The sequence below is a fragment of the Callorhinchus milii genome, unplaced genomic scaffold (assembly GCF_018977255.1).
Source record: "Callorhinchus milii isolate IMCB2004 unplaced genomic scaffold, IMCB_Cmil_1.0 Scaffold6, whole genome shotgun sequence".
In the NCBI taxonomy this organism is placed as follows: Eukaryota; Metazoa; Chordata; class Chondrichthyes; order Chimaeriformes; family Callorhinchidae; genus Callorhinchus; species Callorhinchus milii.
The window spans coordinates 11,576,143-11,597,761 of record NW_024704747.1 but is presented as its reverse complement, the minus strand read 5'-3'; the positions used below and the strand labels follow the sequence as shown (position 1 = coordinate 11,597,761).

The 21,619-nt window shown below is 43.7% G+C and overlaps 1 protein-coding gene across 3 annotated transcripts in view; it reads left to right on the top strand.

The window, feature by feature from the left end:
- The window catches only part of vps8 (VPS8 subunit of CORVET complex), a 327,260-nt gene that overhangs the window by 264,182 nt on the left and 41,459 nt on the right, over window positions 1-21,619 (top strand). For all 3 annotated transcript variants that reach the window (XM_007907675.1, XM_042336096.1, XM_042336095.1), the window contains one exon: window positions 14,826-14,879. In XM_007907675.1, coding sequence (XP_007905866.1) covers window positions 14,826-14,879 — 54 coding nt within the window. The remainder of the gene's footprint in view (window positions 1-14,825; window positions 14,880-21,619) is intronic.

The following is a 21,619-nucleotide window of genomic DNA, read 5'->3' as shown; positions in this document are numbered from 1 at the left end:
TCCTTCACATCCCTTGTCCCCTCTGCTCCACTATCAGCTTTCAGCCACTACGCCAAAGCCCTCTGGAACTCCTTGCCTCAGTATGCCTTGCCTCTGCCTTGCTCACTCCTTGCCCGGCTTCAGATCACATCTGAAGACCTTCCTCTTCAACCGTGCGTATGGTCACCTTCCCCCTCTCACTGGCTCTACATCAAGCTCAGTCACTGTTGAGCCCGCCAAGACGACACCCTGTGGGAAGAGCACTGTATAAATGCAAGTTGTTGTGTTTTGGAATTCAGTATTTCTCTGGACCATGAGGGATGATATTCCGGAGATGTCCAGTATCCTGGTCAAAATATGCTTTCTCTCAAATACACCAAAACAAATTAAGTATCATCTGTTATCTTCTCGCTGTGTTGGTGGTTTATTTGGCCCACATTAGCTGCCATATTTGTCAATATAGCAGCAATCTATTTTGACATGATAAGTAAGGCACTGTACCAAATTTGAGTATTATTTGTTAAGGAACAATTGAGCTGATAATGTGCTGCTGGTTTGGGAAGAGTGTTGATCCTGCCAGCATTCAGAGATTGTCCTGTTTTTTTCAGCTGCTGATCAGCCCACTGTGTATGTCCAGCTTTTTCTGCCCTTATTTCAGACTGACAGAATTGGTGGTAGCTGTCCCTCCCTCCCTCCCTCCTATGTTTGCAGGACTTGAGCTCCCAGTGACATCAGTACTTCACTGCAGTGTCTATCTAACATGGTGAGGTCAAGTCCTAGAGTCAGGCTGAACCAGTGTTACCATCTGAGCAACTACTTATTCAGATTTCACTTGCTCAGTTTATTGCCTATGAAGGCACTTCGGAGTTTGTGAACAAAAGCTGCTCTGATAGCAGATTTGGAAACATGGACATTCAGTCACGTTGTAACTTCCTGGCAGAGAGCAGCAATGCACTGATCCTGTTTCTGTGGGAGGCTGTTTAATCACCAGTTGCATTAATTTTTCAGCAGAAATGCACACCAGACAAAAGGTTGTTTCAGTCCAAAAGCCTAAAAAGTAAACAAATTAAATCTTCCCCCGTCTCCCCAGTCTTTGAGGAGATTGAATTATTGAGTTTAAACCCAGGGCCAAGTAAAGCATTTATCCCTAACTAGCTGTACCCATTGCAGCTACGCTTGCAACCAGTTTCATTTAATCATCCTCTCTTTCGTCCTGCATTTTTATTTGTTCTTGAATACTTGATCTTCACTTCTTAGGCATCTTTATCCATTAAGATTAAGAAAATGTGCTATTAAGATTAAGAAAATATGTGTTCACATATTTGCACACATCCTTTTGGGAGGACTCCTGTGGAAGGACTCAGTGGGAGGACTCCTGGTTGGGAGGAAGCCTGACACACAGACAGCCATTTTATCTTTATTAGTATAAGATAGATGTTTCATTCTAGAAGGGAGTGTGACCTCTATCGCTACTTTATAAAAATAATAATAATATAATAATCCTTGCATTTGATATAGCGCTTTTCACATCAGGAGGACGTCCCAAAGCGCTTCACAGAACATACTGTAAAGTGAATTGACTGTATATTTGTGGGCGAACGCGGCAGCCAATTGCGCACAGCAATGTCCCACAAACTGTCATTGATTGAAAATGACCAATTTATTATTGTTTTGGGTTTTGGAGGGATTATTATCAGGCTCTGTGTGAAGTAAGGAAACTTGCCCAATGTTTCGCCCTCTGCCTGGAATTGAACTCAGGTCTCTCACTTGCAAAGCGAGTGCTCTAACCATTGAGCTACAGGACTCCAGTTGGACTTTGTTGCAGAATACCATGCATACTTTTTGGGGACTTAATTAAAGCATTTTTTAATATATTTTTTAATATAGCTCATCAACAATAGTAGACACCTGAAAATAAATATGCCCATGACGCATGCAAGACCTTTCCGATGAGGTATAAATCATGTAACTACGTCAATCGGTTATTGCATTCTTGGCAGACAGACATTTGTCTTTATTAGCATAGAAGATTCGAGTGCCAATGCATTGTGCTTCCATGGTGTTCACCCAGGATTGGCGAACACTCATTGTGAACCAAGGTTCAGGCTGAGAGGATTGAGCAATTGGAGAGATGGGTGGCTGATGCATTATAGATGTGGGTGTTTCTTGGCCTGAGTGGGAGAGTTTGCTGAAGATGGCATTTAAGAGCATGTTGAGGAGCTATCAGTGGAGCATGGGAAAAGGCAGTCATTGGGTTACACTAAGGAATGCCTGTGAGGGAGGTAGGAAGAACAGTGCAGTATTTCAGATCACAGGAATATACATGACAGAAAAGATCCATTGTTCATCTGAAAATAATAAGCAGTCCTATTGTGGACACTCTGAAATACGACACAAATCCAAACAATATTGTAAATTTAGAATCGAGTGGAGTTTCTATCCCATAGCTTTGAATAGGTTTCAGGGACTGGAAACTCAGTAAGGGAAACGGACAAATTTAATTAAATTGCTCTAAAGAATGGCAACAATTAATTGGAATCCTCCATGGGGGGGTAAGCAGGGTCTCCTTGGAGCTGAACTGGCTCCAAGGTGTCATGGCTGGCAATGGAATGTCAGAATCAAGTGGCAGTCTTGGTAGTCCGGTTCCTGAGCCAGGCAGATCCGCACTAATCCAGGGCACTGATGATGACAGCCCAGCCAGCCTGACTTATCGGCAGGACCTGGAAATGTAGACCAATCTTTAGGGGCAGGGAGTCATCCCACTCGCTCCTGTTAACTTTGCAAGCCAAAGGCCTAAAAGATTGGGTGGTCCTAGCTGGTCAGTCAGCAGGAAAGCTCGCCAGACAGCAATATCAATGGCACGCTATGCGGTTTTAGCTGGTTAGACTCCTGCAGTACCCCAACGTACACTCCGGGATCCCCAAGCCCTGGCTCTTGCCAACCTATACATAATACTTTCCAAAATTAGGCAACCAGGATGCATCCCTCCACAGAGAGAGTGCGTATTCCATCCCAACAATCTATCTCTGGGATTTCCATGTTTAGGTGGGATGCATGGCAATCCCAGCATGATTTGGATATTCTTAAGCATGGTGATGGATTTTTTCAATGTGTCAGTCACCCAGCTGACCAACAAAAATGGAATAATGGAGAGCGGTGTGATGAAGATAGGATATCAAGGTATTCTTCTAAGTTTCAAGGTTATTAGTTTCAGAGCTAATATAGAAGGTATCTTGTGAGGGATGCTATGAGTAACTTGATAGACCGATGGTCCAATCTTGTCTGATATTGATACTGTGAGAGGCAGTGGTAAGATTGGTTGTTGAGGGCCTCAATCCTCAATTACAATCCAGTGAATCAAAACAGGGGCAACAGAACCCAAAGTGGTTCAAACAAGAACGTAAAAGATAGCATAGGAATAAACTAAAGCTTTGAAAAGATACGGTCGGGAGGAGGATTGAGTAAATTATAAACAGCAGCGAGTTAAAGAGTTGGGAAACCAGAAAGGTAAAATCGAATGTTGACATTTCCCAGAATCCTTGGTGCTTGCCCCTCAATTGCATCACTCCAAAAGGGAACGCAACTGCGCAACAGTCCTAAATCTTCCTTCCATTGGCTATCGGTCTGCTATCGGTCATGGGTGGAGGGGCCACTCTGGGCCCGTTCCAGTGTTGAACAAGTCCAGTCTTCTACAACAGCGACCCAAAAGAGTATCTTTGGAATCTGGAGAGAGCATTATGTGGAGTTAGGCATCTGACCCTAGAGATCATAGCAACAACAACTTGCGCTGATATAGCGCCGCCCTTCACGCAGGATAGTGTCTCAGAGCACTTAACAGTGGCGGAGCCTGACTCCAAACGGAGGTGGCCGTAAGCATGGTCAAAGAAGAAAGTTTTCAGGCAGGGCTTGAGAGAGGGGCAAGGCAGTGGGATTGAAGGAGAGTGTTACAGAGTTTTGGGGCATAGTGGCTGAAAGCACGACCTCCGATGGTGAGGCGGAGACTGCGAGGAATGAATAGGAGGCCAGTGCCAGTCGAGCGGAGGCGCCGGATGGTGGATTGGGGAGTGAGGAGGTCAGAGAGGTAGGGAGGTGCCAGGGAGTGAATGGATTTGAACACGAGTGTGAGGATCTTAAAGTCGATCCTCAACTTCTAGCAGTGATACATCTACATGGAGGATGGAAGAGCTGGCAGTTCGGTATGGAGCATTGGTTATTGAGTTCATCCAGAGATCTCTTCACGGGTACACTCTAAATGTATCTGTGATCTATTCACAGGTCATTCTCGAGGAGTCAGACAGTGATATAGTTCAACTAACTTCACTGGAAGTGAAATTATCTTGTGGAATTGAGACTTGAGATAGCCAGCTTTAACTGTTAAATTTTAAAAATGACCACACACCTCCTTTTTCAGATTCTACACTCCAGAAAACGGGCAGTTTTCAATATCTAAATCCACTACTAAGTGATCGTGTTGTAAATACTAACACGTATAAGATCAGCAGGAGTGCTCAGGCAATGTGGTGAATGAACACTATTTTTTTCAGTAGCTTGTCTCAGACTGGTCATTACATCCACTCTCTGGTGACTGAGCCCAGCATGCAATAGCTGCTGCAGAGAATCTGCAGAGAGTTGTACCATCGAATGAATTCCCGAGTCTGCTTTGTCTTGACAGAATTAAAACACCACAAACATAATAATGCAGCATTATAGTGTTGCAATTTGAAAATATAATAAAAGGTTTGTGTATTCTGTTCTCCACTACCCACTACTTCCTGCATACCCTCTCTCAAGCACCCTCAATCCTCACATCCGATGCCAAATGCTGTTCGAAAAGAGAAAGGACTTTCTCCCAGGGTCCTGCCCAACAATCCCCCAAATAAAATGGCTGTTTGTGGAACATTGCTGTGCACAAATTGACTACCCCATTCGCCCACAAATCCAGTCACTCCACTTCATAGTAAATTCAGTGAAGCGCTTTGGGACCTCCTCCCGGCATGAAAAACACTATACCAAATTCATTGATTATTAATATTTATTATCGAAGTAGTGATTTGCTCTGATAGATTGTGTTATGAATAACCGTGAATTGTTAATCACTGACAGCAACACGACCTGTAAGTGCTTCAGCATTGAATTCCATCTACACAGTTGGATTTGTAACGGGGATGTAAACTGTCATTAAAATCGTTAAATTGGCTTCTGTCCATCCTAATGGCAAAATCTTCATTAAAGCACTTTTTAAATCTAATAATAGATCCGTTTCAGTGTTAGCTCTGAATCATTCCTTTTAAACAGTGACCTGTGGTTCACTGTACCTACAAATCAGCGTTCCTGTAATAAGTATATAAAAATCCATGTTAGAGCAGGCCTGAATGTTCCCCAATTCTTATTCAAAGGAACATTCATTCTGCTGATAGTGTTCATGGAACCTCTTGTTTCTGGGCTAGTTAGTTCTGTACATTTCAAGCTCAGAGCCTGGCAATAAATGAATGTATGAATGTCTCACTCCGCAGGCTGCCGAAACCTCACTCACGCATTCATAACATCAAGGCTTGACTATGCAAACTCCCTGCTTGTCAGCCTCCCCAACTCCTCCCTCCACAGGCTGCAGATCATCCAGAACCGTGCAGCCCGTGTCCTCTCCCACACCTGGCTCTGTGACCCTATCACCCCCATCCTCGCCCAACTCCACTGGGTCCCCATCACACAGAGGATACAGTTCAAGATCCTGGTCCTCACCTTCAAAGACCTCCATGGTCTTGCTCCCCCCTATCTCTGTGACCTCCTAAGCCCCGTACCATCCTGCCCGCTCCCTCCGCTCATCGGGCTCTGGCCTGCTTCACATCGTCTGCTTCACCCGCCCCACCATTGGCGAACGGGCCTTCTGCCACTCTGCCCCCACCCTCTGGAACTCCATCCCGCAATCCCTCCGCCTCACCCCTCCCTTGCCTCCTTCAAGACCCATCTCAAGACCCTCCTCTTCGACCGAGCTTTTGATCACCCTGCTTCCCCCCCGCCCTCCACCCTCCCCAATCCTGACTCCCAGCTCGGGTCCGAAACAGTAACTGTCCAGCGCCTTGGGACGTCCTCCCAACGTGAAAGGCGCTATACAAATGTAATTTTGTTGTTGTATGAGTTGCTGTTGTGAGTTTAGTATGCATGATTAACTTTTGTTTTGAGTCCAACCGATTTTTAATCTGGTGTGTAGAAGACTGAACCCCAGTCTCACAAACCACCTTTCGATCTTTGCTGGTAAGAAAGTTCTCTTGAGGTATTTGGGTCCACACATGCAAAATGCTGCTTCTCCCATTCTCGGGCGCTGGCAGCATCAGCCTCCACGGCTGCACACTCAACCTCATTAAGCCAGTCAGAAACCTGGGTGTCTTGTTTGACCCTGAACTGTCCTTTCTCCCCCACATTTGCGCCATGCCCGGCACTGCCTACCACCAACTCCGCAACATTGCCAGTCTCAGCCACTGCCTCACCCCTCAGGCTGCCGACCTCACCCATGCATTCGTCACATCAAGGCTCAGTTATGGAAACTCTCTCCTCATTGGCCTTCCCAACTCTTCCCTTCACAAGCTGCAGATCATCCAAAACTCTGCAGTTCATGTACTCTCACGCACCAGGCTCCGTGACCCCATCACTCCCACCCTCGCCCGACTCCACTGGCTCCTCATCCCCCAGAGGATCGAATTCAAGATCCTCATCCTCACTTTCAAGGCCATCCATGGCCTTGCCCCCTCCTACCTCTCTGACCTGCTGATTTCCTACCAACTGCCCACTCCCTCTGTTCAGCGGGTTCCGGCCTGCTCCATGTCTCCCGCCCGACCCGCCCTACCATCGGTGGCCGGGCTTTCAGCCTCTCTGCCCCCACACTCTGGAACTCCAATCCCACAATCCCTTCGCCTTGCTTCCTCCCTTGCCTCCTTCAAGGCCGGTCTCAAGGCCTTCCTCTTCAGTCGTGCCTTCAGTCACCCTCCCACCTCTCTGCCTTCCCTCACCCCTCCCCCACCCCTCCCCCATGCTCGGATCCTAACACCTGACTGTCTAGCGCCTTGGGACGTCCTGCCGACGTGAAAGGCGCTCTATAAATGTAATTGCTGTTGTACGACACTTGAGCCACTGGGGACTGATGCTTCTGCTCAATTCTCTTCTGAAATGGACTCCAAACGATTACAGCAGCTTCAAGGCACCTGTGATTGTATCACCACAAACTGACACTCTCCTTGCTCCTAAATCTCTTACAATTTTAAAGGCATTGCAATTATTTCTATGACCTTGGATTTGAGATGTGAGTAGCTCTTGGGTTCAGGACATTTTGTACAGAAGCACAGAGCTTCAAGAAAAATCCAATTTACTGATCTTGTCAGCAGTTCTCCAGAGAATTAATAAACATTGCCAAAAGAACCAGGGAGATTATGTAAAATACAGTGAATGTCAACATTTTCTACAGCATCCGCATACTCTGGACATATCTTGCCCTGTGAGTGACACACTTCTGATTCACTTCCATCTATTACATATGGAGTTGATGAGCTCAGATACTGATATAGAGCAAAGCTCAAAGGGCTTATAAAGGCAATGGAGCATGGGAGTAAGGGAGTTAAGGAGTTGGAAAGAATAACAAAGTAGGAGACAGTGCAGTGAATTTTCATTTCAACAGCGGAATAGCTTCTGAAGGATTTAATTTGTGTTAAATTTCATCACTTGTGTCACAATAGTTTTTCCACCTATTTGACAAAGCAGAGTTCTCCTTTAAACCAAAATGTAATCTTCTCTTTAAGGTTGTTCCCCACCTGTTTTGGATCCCTCCACCAGAGGGAAGTTGTTCCGTATCTAACTTGTTCATTCCCTTTATCATTTGAAACTGATCAGATGAATCAACCTTAACTTTGTTAAGACTAAGGAATATTGCCCACATCTATCCAGCCTATCATCATAGCTAAGCCCATTCATCGAGTAATGAACCTCCTTTGTCCAGCGTGCAACACAAACATTGGACATCCTCCCGACATGAAAGGCGCTTTACAAATGTAATCTTGTTGTTAATGTTGGATAGTGACCTGTCCATTTGTCTGCCATCCAAAAGTAGCTCAGTAGGAGTGTGACACGTCAGCAGTGACAACAGGGCAAGCCCAACATGTTAGTAAAGTGCTAGACTGCCCAGAAGGTAGCAAGCAGGTGGTTCTCACACATAGATTATTTTAATTCAACTGGAGTCAAAACCCTAGACACAATAGTGTGCAATTTAGTGTGGTTCTCTTGCAAAAGAACAATTGAAAGAGTAAATCACCTCAAGGCTGGACTATGGGAACTCTCTCCTCGCCGGCCTTCCCGGCACCTCCCTCCACATTGCAGGTCATTCAGAACTCTGCAGCTCATGTACTGTCCCGCACCAGGCTTTGCGACCACATCACTCCCACCCTCGCTCGCCTCCACTGGCTCCCCATCCCCCAGAGGATCGAATTCAAGATCCTCATCCTCACCTACAAGGCCATTCACGGCCTCGCTCCCTCCTACCTCTCCGACCTACTATCCCCCTACTTACCTGCCCGTACCCTCCGTTCCTCTGGCTCCGGTCTGCTCCACATCCCCCGCCCCAACCTCCCTACCATCGGTGGTCGGGCCTTCAGCCTCTCAGCCCCGAGGCTCTGGAACTCTATCCCCCAGTGCCTTCGCCGCTTCCTCCCTTTCCTCCTTCAAGGCCGGTCTCAAGACCTTTCTCTTTGACCGAGCCTTCAGCTCCCCTCCCGACTCTCTACCCCCTCCTCGCCCCCTCCCTTCCCTCCCCTCACCCCGACCATTTCCCCCCAACGCTCGGGTCCTGACCCAACTGTCCAGCACCTTGGGACGTCCTCCTGACATGAAAGGAGCTCTATGAATGGAATGTTGTTGTTGTAAATTCAGTGGCTGCTACTTTCAAGTAAAAAGGCTTATCTCTTTCAGGGGCTTTCAACGTTTCACTAGTTTGCTTAATTTTCTCAACTACCTCTGTACCAGCAGGTGTCCATTCCCATTTTGAGTCCTTTAACAATGCATACAATGGAGCGCTCAGAGTGTCAAAATCCTCTATAAAGTCCCTACAGTATCCCACTAATCCCAGAAATGATCTGAGTTATGTAACTGAGGTGGGGAAGGGAAGCCTCTGTATTATCTGAACCTTATGCTCATTGGGGCTACGTCCACCCTTCCCTATTCTGACTCCCAAGAAATGTTTCTGATTTTTGTGTAATCTGCAGTTTTTTGAGGTTAACTTTCAATCCTGTTTGTTGGAGGAGTTTCAAAAGTTAGTCTAAAAGTTGGACATGAGTTTCCATGTCAGATGTATGTTGCAGTAAGTCAAAACGTAATGTATCAAGGCATGAAGCTGACTGAATTGCGCTATCGTTTGTGCCATGTGCTGGTGAAAAATAGACGGTGAGTTATGGCACCCCTGGAGTAAAACAAGTCCTTCTTAAATGTAAAAGCAAATTTGTACTGGCAATCGAGGTATAGGGGAACTGACCAGAACCCGTTTGAGATATCTAGGAGTCCTGTAGCTCAGTGGTTAGAGCACTCGCTTTGCAAGCGAGAGACCTGAGTTCAATTCCAGACAGGGCGAAACCTTGGGCAAGTTTCCTTACTCCACACGCCTAATAATAATCCCTCCAAAACCAAAAACAATAATAAATTGGTCATTTTCAATCAACGACTGTTTGTGGGACATTGCTGTGCGCAATTGGCTGCCGCGTTCGCCCACAAATATACAGTCAATTCACTTTACAGTGTGTTCTGTGAAGCGCTTTGGGACGTCCTCCCGACGTGAAAAGCGCTATATCAAATGCAAGGATTATTATTATTATTATTATTATTATTATTATCTAACCCTGTAAACACTGTATAGATGTCTAACCCTGTATAGATGTCTAACCCTGTATAGATATCTAACCCTGTAGATACATTTACGTTTTTCACGTCGGGAGGACGTCCCAAAGCGCTTCACAGAACACACTGTAAAGTGAATTGACTGTATATTTGTGGGCGAACGCGGCAGACAATTGCGCACAGCAATGTCCCACAAACAGTCGTAGATTGAAAATGACCAATTTATTATTGTTTTTTGTTTTGGAGGGATTATTATTAGGCGTGTGGAGTAAGGAAACTTGCCCAAGGTTTCGCCCTCTGCCTGGAATTGAACTCAGGTCTCTCGCTTGCAAAGCGAGTGCTCTAACCACTGAGCTACAGGACTCCACAATATAGATATCGAACCTCGTATAGATATCTAACCCCGTATAGATATCTAACCCCGTATAGATATCTAACACTGTATACACATTTGATGCGGGCGTGGTCCTCATCAGCACTTCTGGTGCTCAGGCCACAGTAGGGGTGCAAGAAGGAGTACACTTGTTTGGGTTCCGGCAGTCAGTTGTCAGCCTTCATGAGTATCAGGCTTCCGGACTGTCCATATGGGGTAATTGGAGGCAGTGGCAATTGGTCGAAGAATACCTTGCTTTATCAGGGATTTAGTGGTGGCTTGGACATGCTCATGGGCTTCTGGAGGAAAGCAGTACTGCCTCTGAGGTACCAGTAGGTTAGGGCCAATAATTTCCACCTTCATCTTCCCACAGTCATGTTTATGCGTGGCAAATGCTATCAAATTGTCCTCAATAACTGCCTGTAACAGTACATCCAAATCATACTGTTCCGTCTTTTTAATGGAGTACACTGCTCCGTGGTCAGAAACCTCAATTGCGCATCTCTTAAGTTGACTCTGGGGACCTGTTTGCCAGGTCTATTACTATTATTACAGTCTGGATTGCACTGCCTGAAAGTGTGGTGGAAACAGATGCAATGACAACTTTCAAAAGGGAATTAGAAAGGTACTTGAAAAGGAAAAATTTGCAGGGATATGGGGAAAGAGAGTTTTGTGGCGAGATATTTAGTCCTCAACCCGTTCCAATTGTTCACCCTCAGGTAAGGAATTTGAACGGTAAACTACATATCATTTATTGCTAAACAAAACGACGGTTACAACAGTTAAAGGTTCAACACAAAACTGTGGAAAATGATTCAAGGATCAGTTTAATCAAGATCCTTACCCTGAAAGACCTGGAGTGACTTCTTGTTGTTGCTTGTAGTTCTTACCTTAGGTACATAGCTCATCTGTCGCAGCCACAATCTCTCCCCTACCGTTGCTTACTCAAGCTTTTGTAGCCCATTTTTCCCATAATCCGTAGATTATTTGTGAGTCTTTCATTGACCAAATAAGGACTTGTTTTTCTACCCTGGACTCATAGTGTCCAGAGTCCAGTTTCAGTCAGTTCCATTCATTTGATCCAATCTTTTGTCAAACAAGTTGGTGTTAGGCATCACCTTTGTCATAGCAAGTTAGTGTTGGACATCGCATTTTGCCTTGCAAATTGGTGATATGCATATCCTGAGGTCATTCGACTTGCCGTTTTTCAGCTTGCAGCTTTGGCAGCTTAAAGGTGTCACTGTGAATTAAACCGCCTTCTCTCTCATGAGATCCCTCCAGCAAGCACAGTTATTAATGTAAAATTTTCAGTGCTGCTATTTTTCTGACTCTCCCAGTTTCTTGCCATGAATCTGTACCTTGTTCTCATTGTAAGACTGGAAATCAGGAGCTGTTTCCCTCCATAGAGGAGAGGCTACAAGCAGATAAAACCAATCTGTCCTGCAGCAAATAATTTCTTCAAAGAAATAATGAATGCCTATCGGCATTACTGGAGGTTATTGGACGAGAGAACAACTGGACTACATTTCTTGTAGCGTATTGGCTAGAGCACTCGCCTTGGAAGCGAGAGGACCTGGGTTCAATTCCTGGGCACCCGATCGAGATTGATTGTATGCTAGAGTGGGTTACATTTGGGACTCCAGTCCTAGACGTAACCTAATCTAGCACCCAAATTTATTTTCCTCAGCAATCTGAGAGGATGGTTGCTTTCATGCTACCTGTAAGTGGTAACATTTGTTGATAAAATGCTAACTTCACCCACAAAATTCACAGTCCATTCAATTTACAATATATTCTGTGAAGGGCTTTGAGATGTCTCAATGAGATGATAGGGCGCCATATCAAATGGAAAGATTTTTATTGTTATTCTGCGAGGAGGTCAGCGGGGTGAACCTTTAAAACTGTAAATGTGATAGTTTTACTACAACAAGAGATTATAATAGAATCTAAAAGGATTAATCTAAATCCTATTGGACAAAGTGTAATGGCAGAATGGCAAAGCTGTGCCTTTAACAAACCAGCTGAGGTTTAACGTATTTATTATTCAGAGTAGACCATGAAATTGAGATTCCCCGTAGCCTCCTAATTCTCCATTGAACTGTTTCTGGTGCAGTTATTATAGGGCGGTTCTAAATCCTGCAGTCTTTTGCTGTTTTAAACAGGATTAAAATCTTTTGCTGGCCTCTAACAGGAGTGATGTAAATGCAGACACATTGCTGGTTCACACTTTTGCAAAGATTGTGGAATACTTTTTGTAATTTCAGAAATCAGAATGGAAATATTTGCATGCAAAATGGTCGGTAGAATGGTCTGACATCACCTGCAAAAAACCTTTTTCCNTTTAATTTTCAAAATTGAGTTTTGGAGAGTTAGAAACTTACAGGGAATCTCAATTTCATGGTCTGCTCTGAATAATAAATAGGTCAAATCTTCTCTGGTTTGTTAAAGACACAGCTTTGCCGTTCTGGACATCTTGTGGGCAAACCCGCTTCTTGGAACAACCTGCCTGGTTGTTTCAGTCTCTGCAGGCCTCATTCACAAGCGCCTGTGTCTGCGAGTACAATGATTCACTGGGTGGAAATGTAAATAGTGACTCTGCCGGTAGCTGGAAGTGTGTTACCCTGAATCCATGGTCACTTTGTTCCTGCGCTCCAAGGCATTGCGTTGGAGTGACATTCCTGCAAATTATTATGATGCACATCAAGTAACCTGCACTTTCTTATTGGCCTCATCTGTGCTGTTTGTGAATACTGCATTGAAACCCACAATGCTAGCAAGGCAGCACTGACTCTTTCAGTGCCTTGCTCCTGAACTACTTTAACCTTTTCCAGATTTTTATACTGACTGCATTTTTATAATAGTTATGAGGATTGGCTCCTTCCATCCAAATGTCTTTGTTCCCCACACTCCGGGCTAAATAATATCTCAGATTTTAGCAGGATAACAGGCTAAATGTCTTAATGGAGATGGGATTCTAAGTGGAGAGTAACACCAGGAAACTGTTGTTTCAAAGATTGTTAACTTCAATTTCCTGTGGATTAATGTGCAGGAGCTGAAATGACAGGATCACTGAGGCATATCATGTCACTACCACTCTCGCTTTGTCAACTCGTAGCCAGTTCCTCCAGTGACCACAGGAGCATTTATTATTTGAGCACAGTGGTTTATTATTTAAGCACAGTGGGTTTTTTTTAGAAAGCAAGAAACTAAGGCAGAAAACCAGCTGCTCAGTGACTCAGTGAGTAAACGCACAGTGTGGGGCGGGGCAGGGCAGTTCGGGGCGGTGTGGTCAGTCAGTTGTGGAAATCCAGACTTTTCTCAGGTCTGGGATGAGGAAGGCAGGTCAGAGGTCAGGTGTAACAACAACAACAAAGTTACATTATACAGAGCCTTTCACATCCGAAGTAAGCCCCAAGGCACTGGATATTAAGGGTTTGCACCCAAGCTGGGTGTTACAGTCAGCTCCTCAAGGTTATCAGGAGAAATGAGACCCAGGGTTTCCATTGTAACCATTGATTCTTGTCCAAGGCTTCAGATTCTACCCCCGTTACTTCTGGAACTCCCTCTCTCTACCACTCTATTACAGCCCTCTCTTTTTGTCTTTAAAATCCAATCTCTGAATATGCCTATAGCCACCTCCCCTTCCCCCCCTTTCACGGTGTCCAACTCCCTCTCGGTGAAACGTTCCAAAACGTAAAGGGTATGTCTAGATGCAAGTTGTTGTTCTTGCTGGTCTGTGTGGTACATCCTGATTATTGTTTGAAAATAAATGTAGATGGAAGAACTTGTTGTGTATATTCGGACATCAGAATTGTATAATCCTAAAATCTACCAAGCTGTAATAAATTGGCAGAACAGGCTGGATGGGTTGAATGGACTCTTTCTGATCCTATGTTCCTATAGATCATTGAGGCTATCGTTGGTGGTCTCTATAGGCAGGAAGTCACTGTATGGTGACTTCAGCTAAATGCTGAATTTACATTTGATACAGCACCTTTCACTTTGGGAGGACTTCCCAAAGTGCTTCACAGAATTTACTGTAAAGTTCAGTGACTTTGTGTTTTGTGGCCGAACCCGGCAGCCACTATTGCACAATCAATGTCCCACAAGCTGCCTTAGAGTGAGTGACCAATTTTTATTTGGGGGGTATTTGTTGGCCAGAACACTGGCAGAAATTCCCTTTTTTCCAATTGGATCTTTAACGACAACCTGGACAGGCTGATAGAACCTTGGTTTAACCTCGCATCTGAAGGGCGACATCTCCAATGTGGCGCTCCCCCAGCACCGCATTGAAGTGTCATCTTAGACTATATGAGCTCCAAATCCTGACATGGGGCTTGAACCCACTCTCGTACTCAGAGGCAAGTGCTAAAAATTGAGCCAGGCTAACGCACAATCATTTACATCCAGAATAAACCCATAATAAGCATAAACCAACAAAATGAGTAAAGTAACCAATCAGCAGATAATCTAATCGGAGTTACCAGGTTAATGTTCTGAACGCTGCTTGGTTAGAGCTTGTCTCCAAATCCTTGCTTCCCTTGCTATGACTGAAAGTGCCTGGGTGTATCTGTGACACTGACGACCCATTTCTTATTTTTTCCAGATTAAAGTGACTTCTGCCTATTACTCCACCAGCCGGGATTCCGATAATAAAAAGGTAAGAGACTTTTTTTCAATATATGTTTCTTTGTGTGTATTTAGCATTTTGGATTAAATGTACCACATCGTCACTTTTTCACTGGAACTAAGACTCTCTCACAGTAAATGAATAAAGGGACGTTTTTATAGTCTCTGACCATGTCAGCCCACCTCAAAGTTCTTTGCTAATAATTACTGTTAAGTGTAGTGATTTGTTTTGTAGGCAATTTCTGGAGCTAATATACACACAGCAATGTTCCACACACAGTCATGAAGTGAATGACCAATTATTCTTAGGGTTGTTGGCCAGGACAGCGGGAGAAACTCCCTTTTTTTCGGTGTCATAGCATCTTCAACATCCACTTGAAGAGTAGTTAGATGGCACCTCTAAATAGCTTAAAAAGATGATTAGAGTTGAAGTAGGAACCTTGTTTTCATACAGAGAACTGTGAAGATTTGAAAGCCCTGCTGGGATGTTTAAAAAGAGATTGACAGAGACTGGGGTAGTAGATATTCGGGTATGTTGAAAGATTGGGCATTGGCATTAAAAGATATGTCAAGATCAAATTAAGTGGAACAGTCTGCATGGGCTGAATGGTCTCAGTCTGTGTCGGTTTTTCCATGTTCCTATTGCACTGAAGTGTCAGCGTGGATTATGTTTGAGCTCCAAGTCCTGACCTGAGTTGGAACATAATCTATGAGAGGTGCCCAGAGATGAGAGTGCTGTCAACTCACCATGCTTATACATGGCTTTGATCGATCCACAAGAGGACTTTTCTGTGAGGCGCCAATAACCTTCAAAGTTATGTAAGGACGATCAAGACAGATGATCATCCTGCCACAGCTGCCTTGCTGGCACCTGGTAGGCATGACACACATTCCTTTTTTGAATCAAGGTTATATTTCTGAGGAGCCAATCTCAGTCAATTGGGCCAAAGCCTCACAATCACATCTGATCCTGTTACAGATGCAGTTTATAATCCTTGCTTAACATCTGGAAAAAATAGACCTCTTGGCATAGGCTGTCAGTGCTGATTCAGTAAAAGCGCTGGACAATATACAGTAAACTTGTGATGACTCATCACTCCAAGGGAAAATGTCTCAGTGGCAAGTTACGCATATGTATAAATACAAAGATAAAATCCGGCTGAGATATTTAGTCCTGTTCAGGTAAATGTTGAAGATCCCATGGCACTATTGGAAAAGAAAAGGGAATTTCTCCCAGTGTCCTGGCCAACAATCCCCCAAATAAAATTGATTCACACCATGGCTCCTTGTGGGACATTGCTGTGTGGAATTGACTGCTGTTTGCCTCAAAAATACACAAGTCACTTTACAGTGACTCTTCTGGATTACTTTCAGATGTCCTCTCGACATGAAAGGCGTGATATCTCAAATAATTATTTTATTTTCTGTAATGTGTGTATATGGGAGAGGAATTGGCTTTACACTGTGAACAAAGTGAGGATCTCTTAAAAGCATTGTACTTTGGGCAGAAACATCTTTTTCATCTACTTCTGCCGTGCATTCGTTAGAAGTGTAACTTTGCATATCTCACTTATATCTACGGTATCTTACTGCGCTTCTGGTTTGCCTCATATTGATGCAGTGTACTGCAGTATGCATAAGGATCTCATCAAAGGCAGATGACAGTTAATGCTTAATTGTCAATGTCAAGGACCTGTGGTCCTGTAACAATGAAACTCCTAAACTCTTACTCTGGTTTTAAAAGGAGGTTGGATATGGGTATAATAATCTCTGCATTTCGTATAGCACGTTATCACATCATTGAGACATCTTGAAGCTCTTCACAGAATTTTATTGCAAAGTGTTTCTGAACGCAGCAGCCAATTTGGGCACAGCAATGTCCCACAAACATCCAGAAAGTGAATAAACAATTTTATCTAAAGAATTGTTGGCTAGGAAACCGGGAGAATTCCCCTTATATTTTTGTTTGGTTCTATTGGGTTTTTAACATCCACCTTAACAGACAGACAGGACCTCGGTTTAACATCTCATCCAACGGACAGCACATTGGACACTGAGTGCTCCCCCAACACTATCCGCCTAGACTCGAAAAGTCCTATAGTGGGATTTGAACCCCAAACTTCTGAGTTAGAGGTGAGAGTGTTATTGACTGAGTTAGAATGACATTTGGGACAACAGAACCATAGATATTTATAGCACAGAAGGCAGTATTGGCTCTGTACTGGCTTTTTGAGGAATCGATTCAATCCCGTTTACCTGCTCTTATCAAAAATATTAGACTTCTGGTAGAGGCAATGGGAAACAAAGAGATAATTATTGCTCTGGAAAAAGTCTTGATATATAAAGATTTAAATATCTAGGATACAGGATTAATAGTTGTCATGCTAAGTACCCAAAGTAACCCAACAGAAATGTTGATAAAAGCACAGGGCACTGTGCCAAAGGGCACTCAACAACACCAACAACAGCTTACACTTATATACAGCTCCCTCCACGCAGGCAAGCATCTCAGAGTGCTTAACAGTGGCAGAACCTGACTCCATAACATATCTCAGCGAAATTGCATATAATGTGTAGTTTCAAGAACCTTCATAGTTTAGGCCACAACAGAACAGGTAGCAGCTCGTTTATGTTATGGACAAGATGGAGTCCAAAAGCCCATTCTTCCAGTTTCGCACCAAGATATCCTTTTGTTTCTAGTTTGTGGGGCAGGAACCAGGAAGTAGCATCAGAGGGGAGAAACAAGGAAGATAGAGGACTCAGAGAGACAAATAACTTTGGAATAAAGAGTAGTCCAGAAAGAGGAGGGATCAGACAGGGGAAAATGCAAAGCAGACAAAGGCAGTTTTAGAGTGCATGTGCGGATTGTGACAAATAAGGTGGGTGAGCTGCAGGTGAAAATTGTCACATGGGATTATGATGTAGTGGCAATAAAGGAGACTTGGCTCAAACAAGCCCAGGAATGGGAGCTTAACATTTCTGGCTACAATGTATTTAGGTGGGATAGGGAAGGAAAAAGAAGTAAGTGATCAAAGATACTGTTATAGCCCAGAAAAGTAGACAGAATCTATTTGGTTAGAGTTAAGGAGCAGAAGAGGAGCTATTACACCACTGGGTATATATTATACACCATCTGTCTTCACAAAAGAAGAGGATGCAGCTATTGCCACAGTATCGGAGGAAAGGATAGAGAAATTGGATAGGATAAAAATAAACAGAGGAAATACTAAAAAGATTGACGGTACTCAAGATAGATAAGATACCTAGGTTCCTGAGTAAGGATGGAAATAGCAGAAGCTTCAGCCACAATCTTTCAATTCTCCTTGGATGTCAGGATGGTACTAGACAACTGGAGGGTTACAAATGTTACACCCCTGCACAAAAAGGGGGAGAATGATAAACCTGGGAACGTCAGTGGTGGGGAAACTTCTAGAAACAAGAATCAGGGACAAAATTAATTCTCACTTAAAAAAATGGGTTAATAAAGGATAGCCAACACAGATTTGTTAAAGTCAAATCATGTCTGACAAACTTGATAAGAGTGTTTTGATGAAGTAGCAGAAAGGGTGGATGAAGGTAGTGTCGTTCATGTAGTATATATGGATTTTCAAAAGGCGTTCGATAAAGTGCAATATAATAGACTTAGAAAAATTGAAACTCATGGTTTTAAAGGGACAGTGGCAGCATGGATACAAAATTGGATGGGAGACAGAAAGCAGAGAGTAGTTGTGAACTGTTTTCCAGACTGGAGGGAAGTATACAGTGGTGTCCCCCTGGGGTCAGTATTAGGACAACTGCTCTTTTTAATCTATATAAATGACCTGGACGTGGTTATAGGGAGCTCAATTTCCAAATTTGCAGTTTATGCAAAGCTAGGAAATGGTGAGGAGGATAGTAGCAGATTGCAGGAAGCCTTAGACAGACTGGTGACATGGGCAGACACATGGCAGATGAAATGTAATGTGGAGAAATGCGAAGTGTTGCATTTTGAGAGGAAGAATGAGGAAAGGCAATATAAACTAGATGGTACAATCTTACAAGTGGTGCAGGAACAGAGAGACCTGGGGGTTCACATAAGAAAATCTTTGAAGGTGGCAGGACACGTAGATAAAGCTGTTAAAAAAGCATTCGGGATCTTTGGCCTTACAAATAGGAGCATAGAAATCAAAATTAAGGAGGTTGTGATGAACCTTTATAAAACGCAGGTTAGGCCTCAGCTAAAGACTGCGTTCAGTTCTAGGCACCACATTTTAGGAAGAATGTCAAGGCCAGAATGGTACCAGGAATGAGGGACTTGAGTTACGTGGCGAGACGAGAAGCTAGAATTGTTCTCCTTGGAGTAGAGAAGCTTAAGGAGAGATTTAATTGACGTGTGCAAAATTTTTGAGGGGACTCAATAGGGTGAACAGGGAGAAACTGTTTCCACTGGCGGGTGGATCAGTAACCAGAGGATGCAGATGTAAAGTAGTTGTCAAAAGAACCAGAGGGGAGATGAGGAGAATTCTTTTCACACAGCGAGTTGTTTGGATCTGGAATGCATTGCCTGAAAAGGTGGTGGAACAGATTCGATAACATCTATCAAGAGAGAAGTGGATAGATATTTGGGGAGGACAAATTTGCAAGGCTATGGGGAGAGAGTGGGGGAGTGGGATTAATTTGGTTAGCTCTTTCAATGAACCGACACGGGCACAATGGACCGAATGGCCTTCTTCTGTGCTGTATGATTCTATGATTCACGGTGGCCCAACCTTTTGGCTGCCGTGGGTCGGATTCCCTATTTGAGAAAAGATAGATATCTATAAGATAGAAAAGATAGGTGGGCCAACTGGCCACATCCAGCGTGGGCCAACTGGTGGACAAAGCAAGTGGGGGGGCGATTAAGGACCAAAAAGGAACATTTCTTGTGGAAGCAGAGGGCCTGGCTGAGGTCCTGAATGAGTACTTTGCATCTGTCTTCACAAAAGAGGATGCTACCAATGTCACAGTAACGGAGGAGGGGGTAGAGACTGGCCGGGTAACTACAGGCCAGTCAGCCTAACGTCGGTTGTGGAGAAACTTCTAGATACTATAATTCGGGACAAAATTAATTTTCACTTGGAAAAACATAAGTTAATGACAGTCAACATGGATTTCTTAAAGGCAAATCATGTCTGACAAACTTAATTGAGTATTTGATGATATAACAGAGAGGATTGATGAAGTAGTGCAGTTGATGTAGTGTATATGGACTTTCAGAGGCCTTTGCTTTGGTGCCACATAATAAACTAATTAGCAAAATCGAAGCCCATGGGATAAAAGGTACAGTGGCAGCATGGAACTGAAATTGGCTGGGAGACAGAGTTTTTTTTCAGACTGGAGGGAATATACAGTTGTGTCCCCAAGGGGTCGGTATTAGGATCACTACTCTTTTTGATAACCATGAATGACTTGGACTTGAGTAATAGAGAGCAACATTTTAAAGTTTGCAGATGACACAAAACTTCAAAAAGTAGTAAACAGTGAGGAGGATGGTAGCAGACTGCAGGAGGACATAGACAGGCTGGTGAAATGGGCAGACACATGGCAGATGAAGTTTAATGCAGAGACGTGTGAGGTGATGCACTTCGGGAGGAAGAATGAAGAGAGGCAATATACACTAAATAGTCAGTTTTAAAGGGAGTACAGGAGCAGCGAGGCCTAGGGGTTCACATACACAGGTCTTTGAAGGTAGCAGAACAGGTTGATAGAGCTGATAATAAAGCATATGGGATCCTTTATAAATAGAGATATAGAGTACAAAAGTGAGGAAGTGCTGCTAAACCTTTAGAGTAGAGTATATAAGGAGAAACATAGATTTAAGATAATTAGCAAAAGAACCAGAGGAAAGGTGATGCAATTTTTTTTATACATGAGAGTTTTTACTGTCTGGAATGCACTGCCTGAAAGTGTGGTGGAAACAGATTCAATAACAACTTTCAAAAGGTAATTGGATAGGTACTTGAAAAGGAAACAAATTGTAAGGAAATGGGAAAATACCGGGGGAGTGGGACTGATTGGGTAGCTCTTCCAAAGAGCCAGCACAGGCATGATGGGCAGAATGGCCTCCTTCTGTGCTGTAATATTCTATGATTCTATGTTTCGTTGGACATTGAGAGATAATTACATTGTGAACTTGCACCCACCTCGACTGCATTTAACACCGTTTCTTCATTAAGAGGCCGTGTAAGCACATCTCCATCTACGAAGTAGGCTTCAGTGCATTGAGCCTTAAATTGAGTTTAGATGGTTCGATGCTGTTAGTTATTTTCATATATGAGCTAGGCAGTTTGGATAGCTTTAGTTGAATTAAACTCTGCATTGGGTGTAATGCAAAATTGAACATATCCTAGCAGGTGGTGTTCTGCTCTGTTTAAGCGTGTCATTTGCTGAATGTACAGTATTTCGAAGGTATCACTATAACATGGAAGAGAAGCCTGGACCATAAAGCCTAATCCTCCTACAGAAACACCCCTGTCATAATCTCCCACTAGTCTAATCTTCCCAAAAACTTCTGTAGAAATGTTTAATGATCTTAGGGGTAATTGAGCAAAATCACCTTCACATCACTCCCTGTCACCGACAAAGCACACATAGCCACATCACATTACAGTATTTCCTGGGAAGCGTTTTGAGGTATCTCAATGACATGAGAAGGTGCTGTATCAAATCTAAGGATCATTACAGCAATCCTGACATATGGCGAAAGACATTGCAGTCACAGTCCAATATTGGGGACAAAGTGTGGTATTTGAA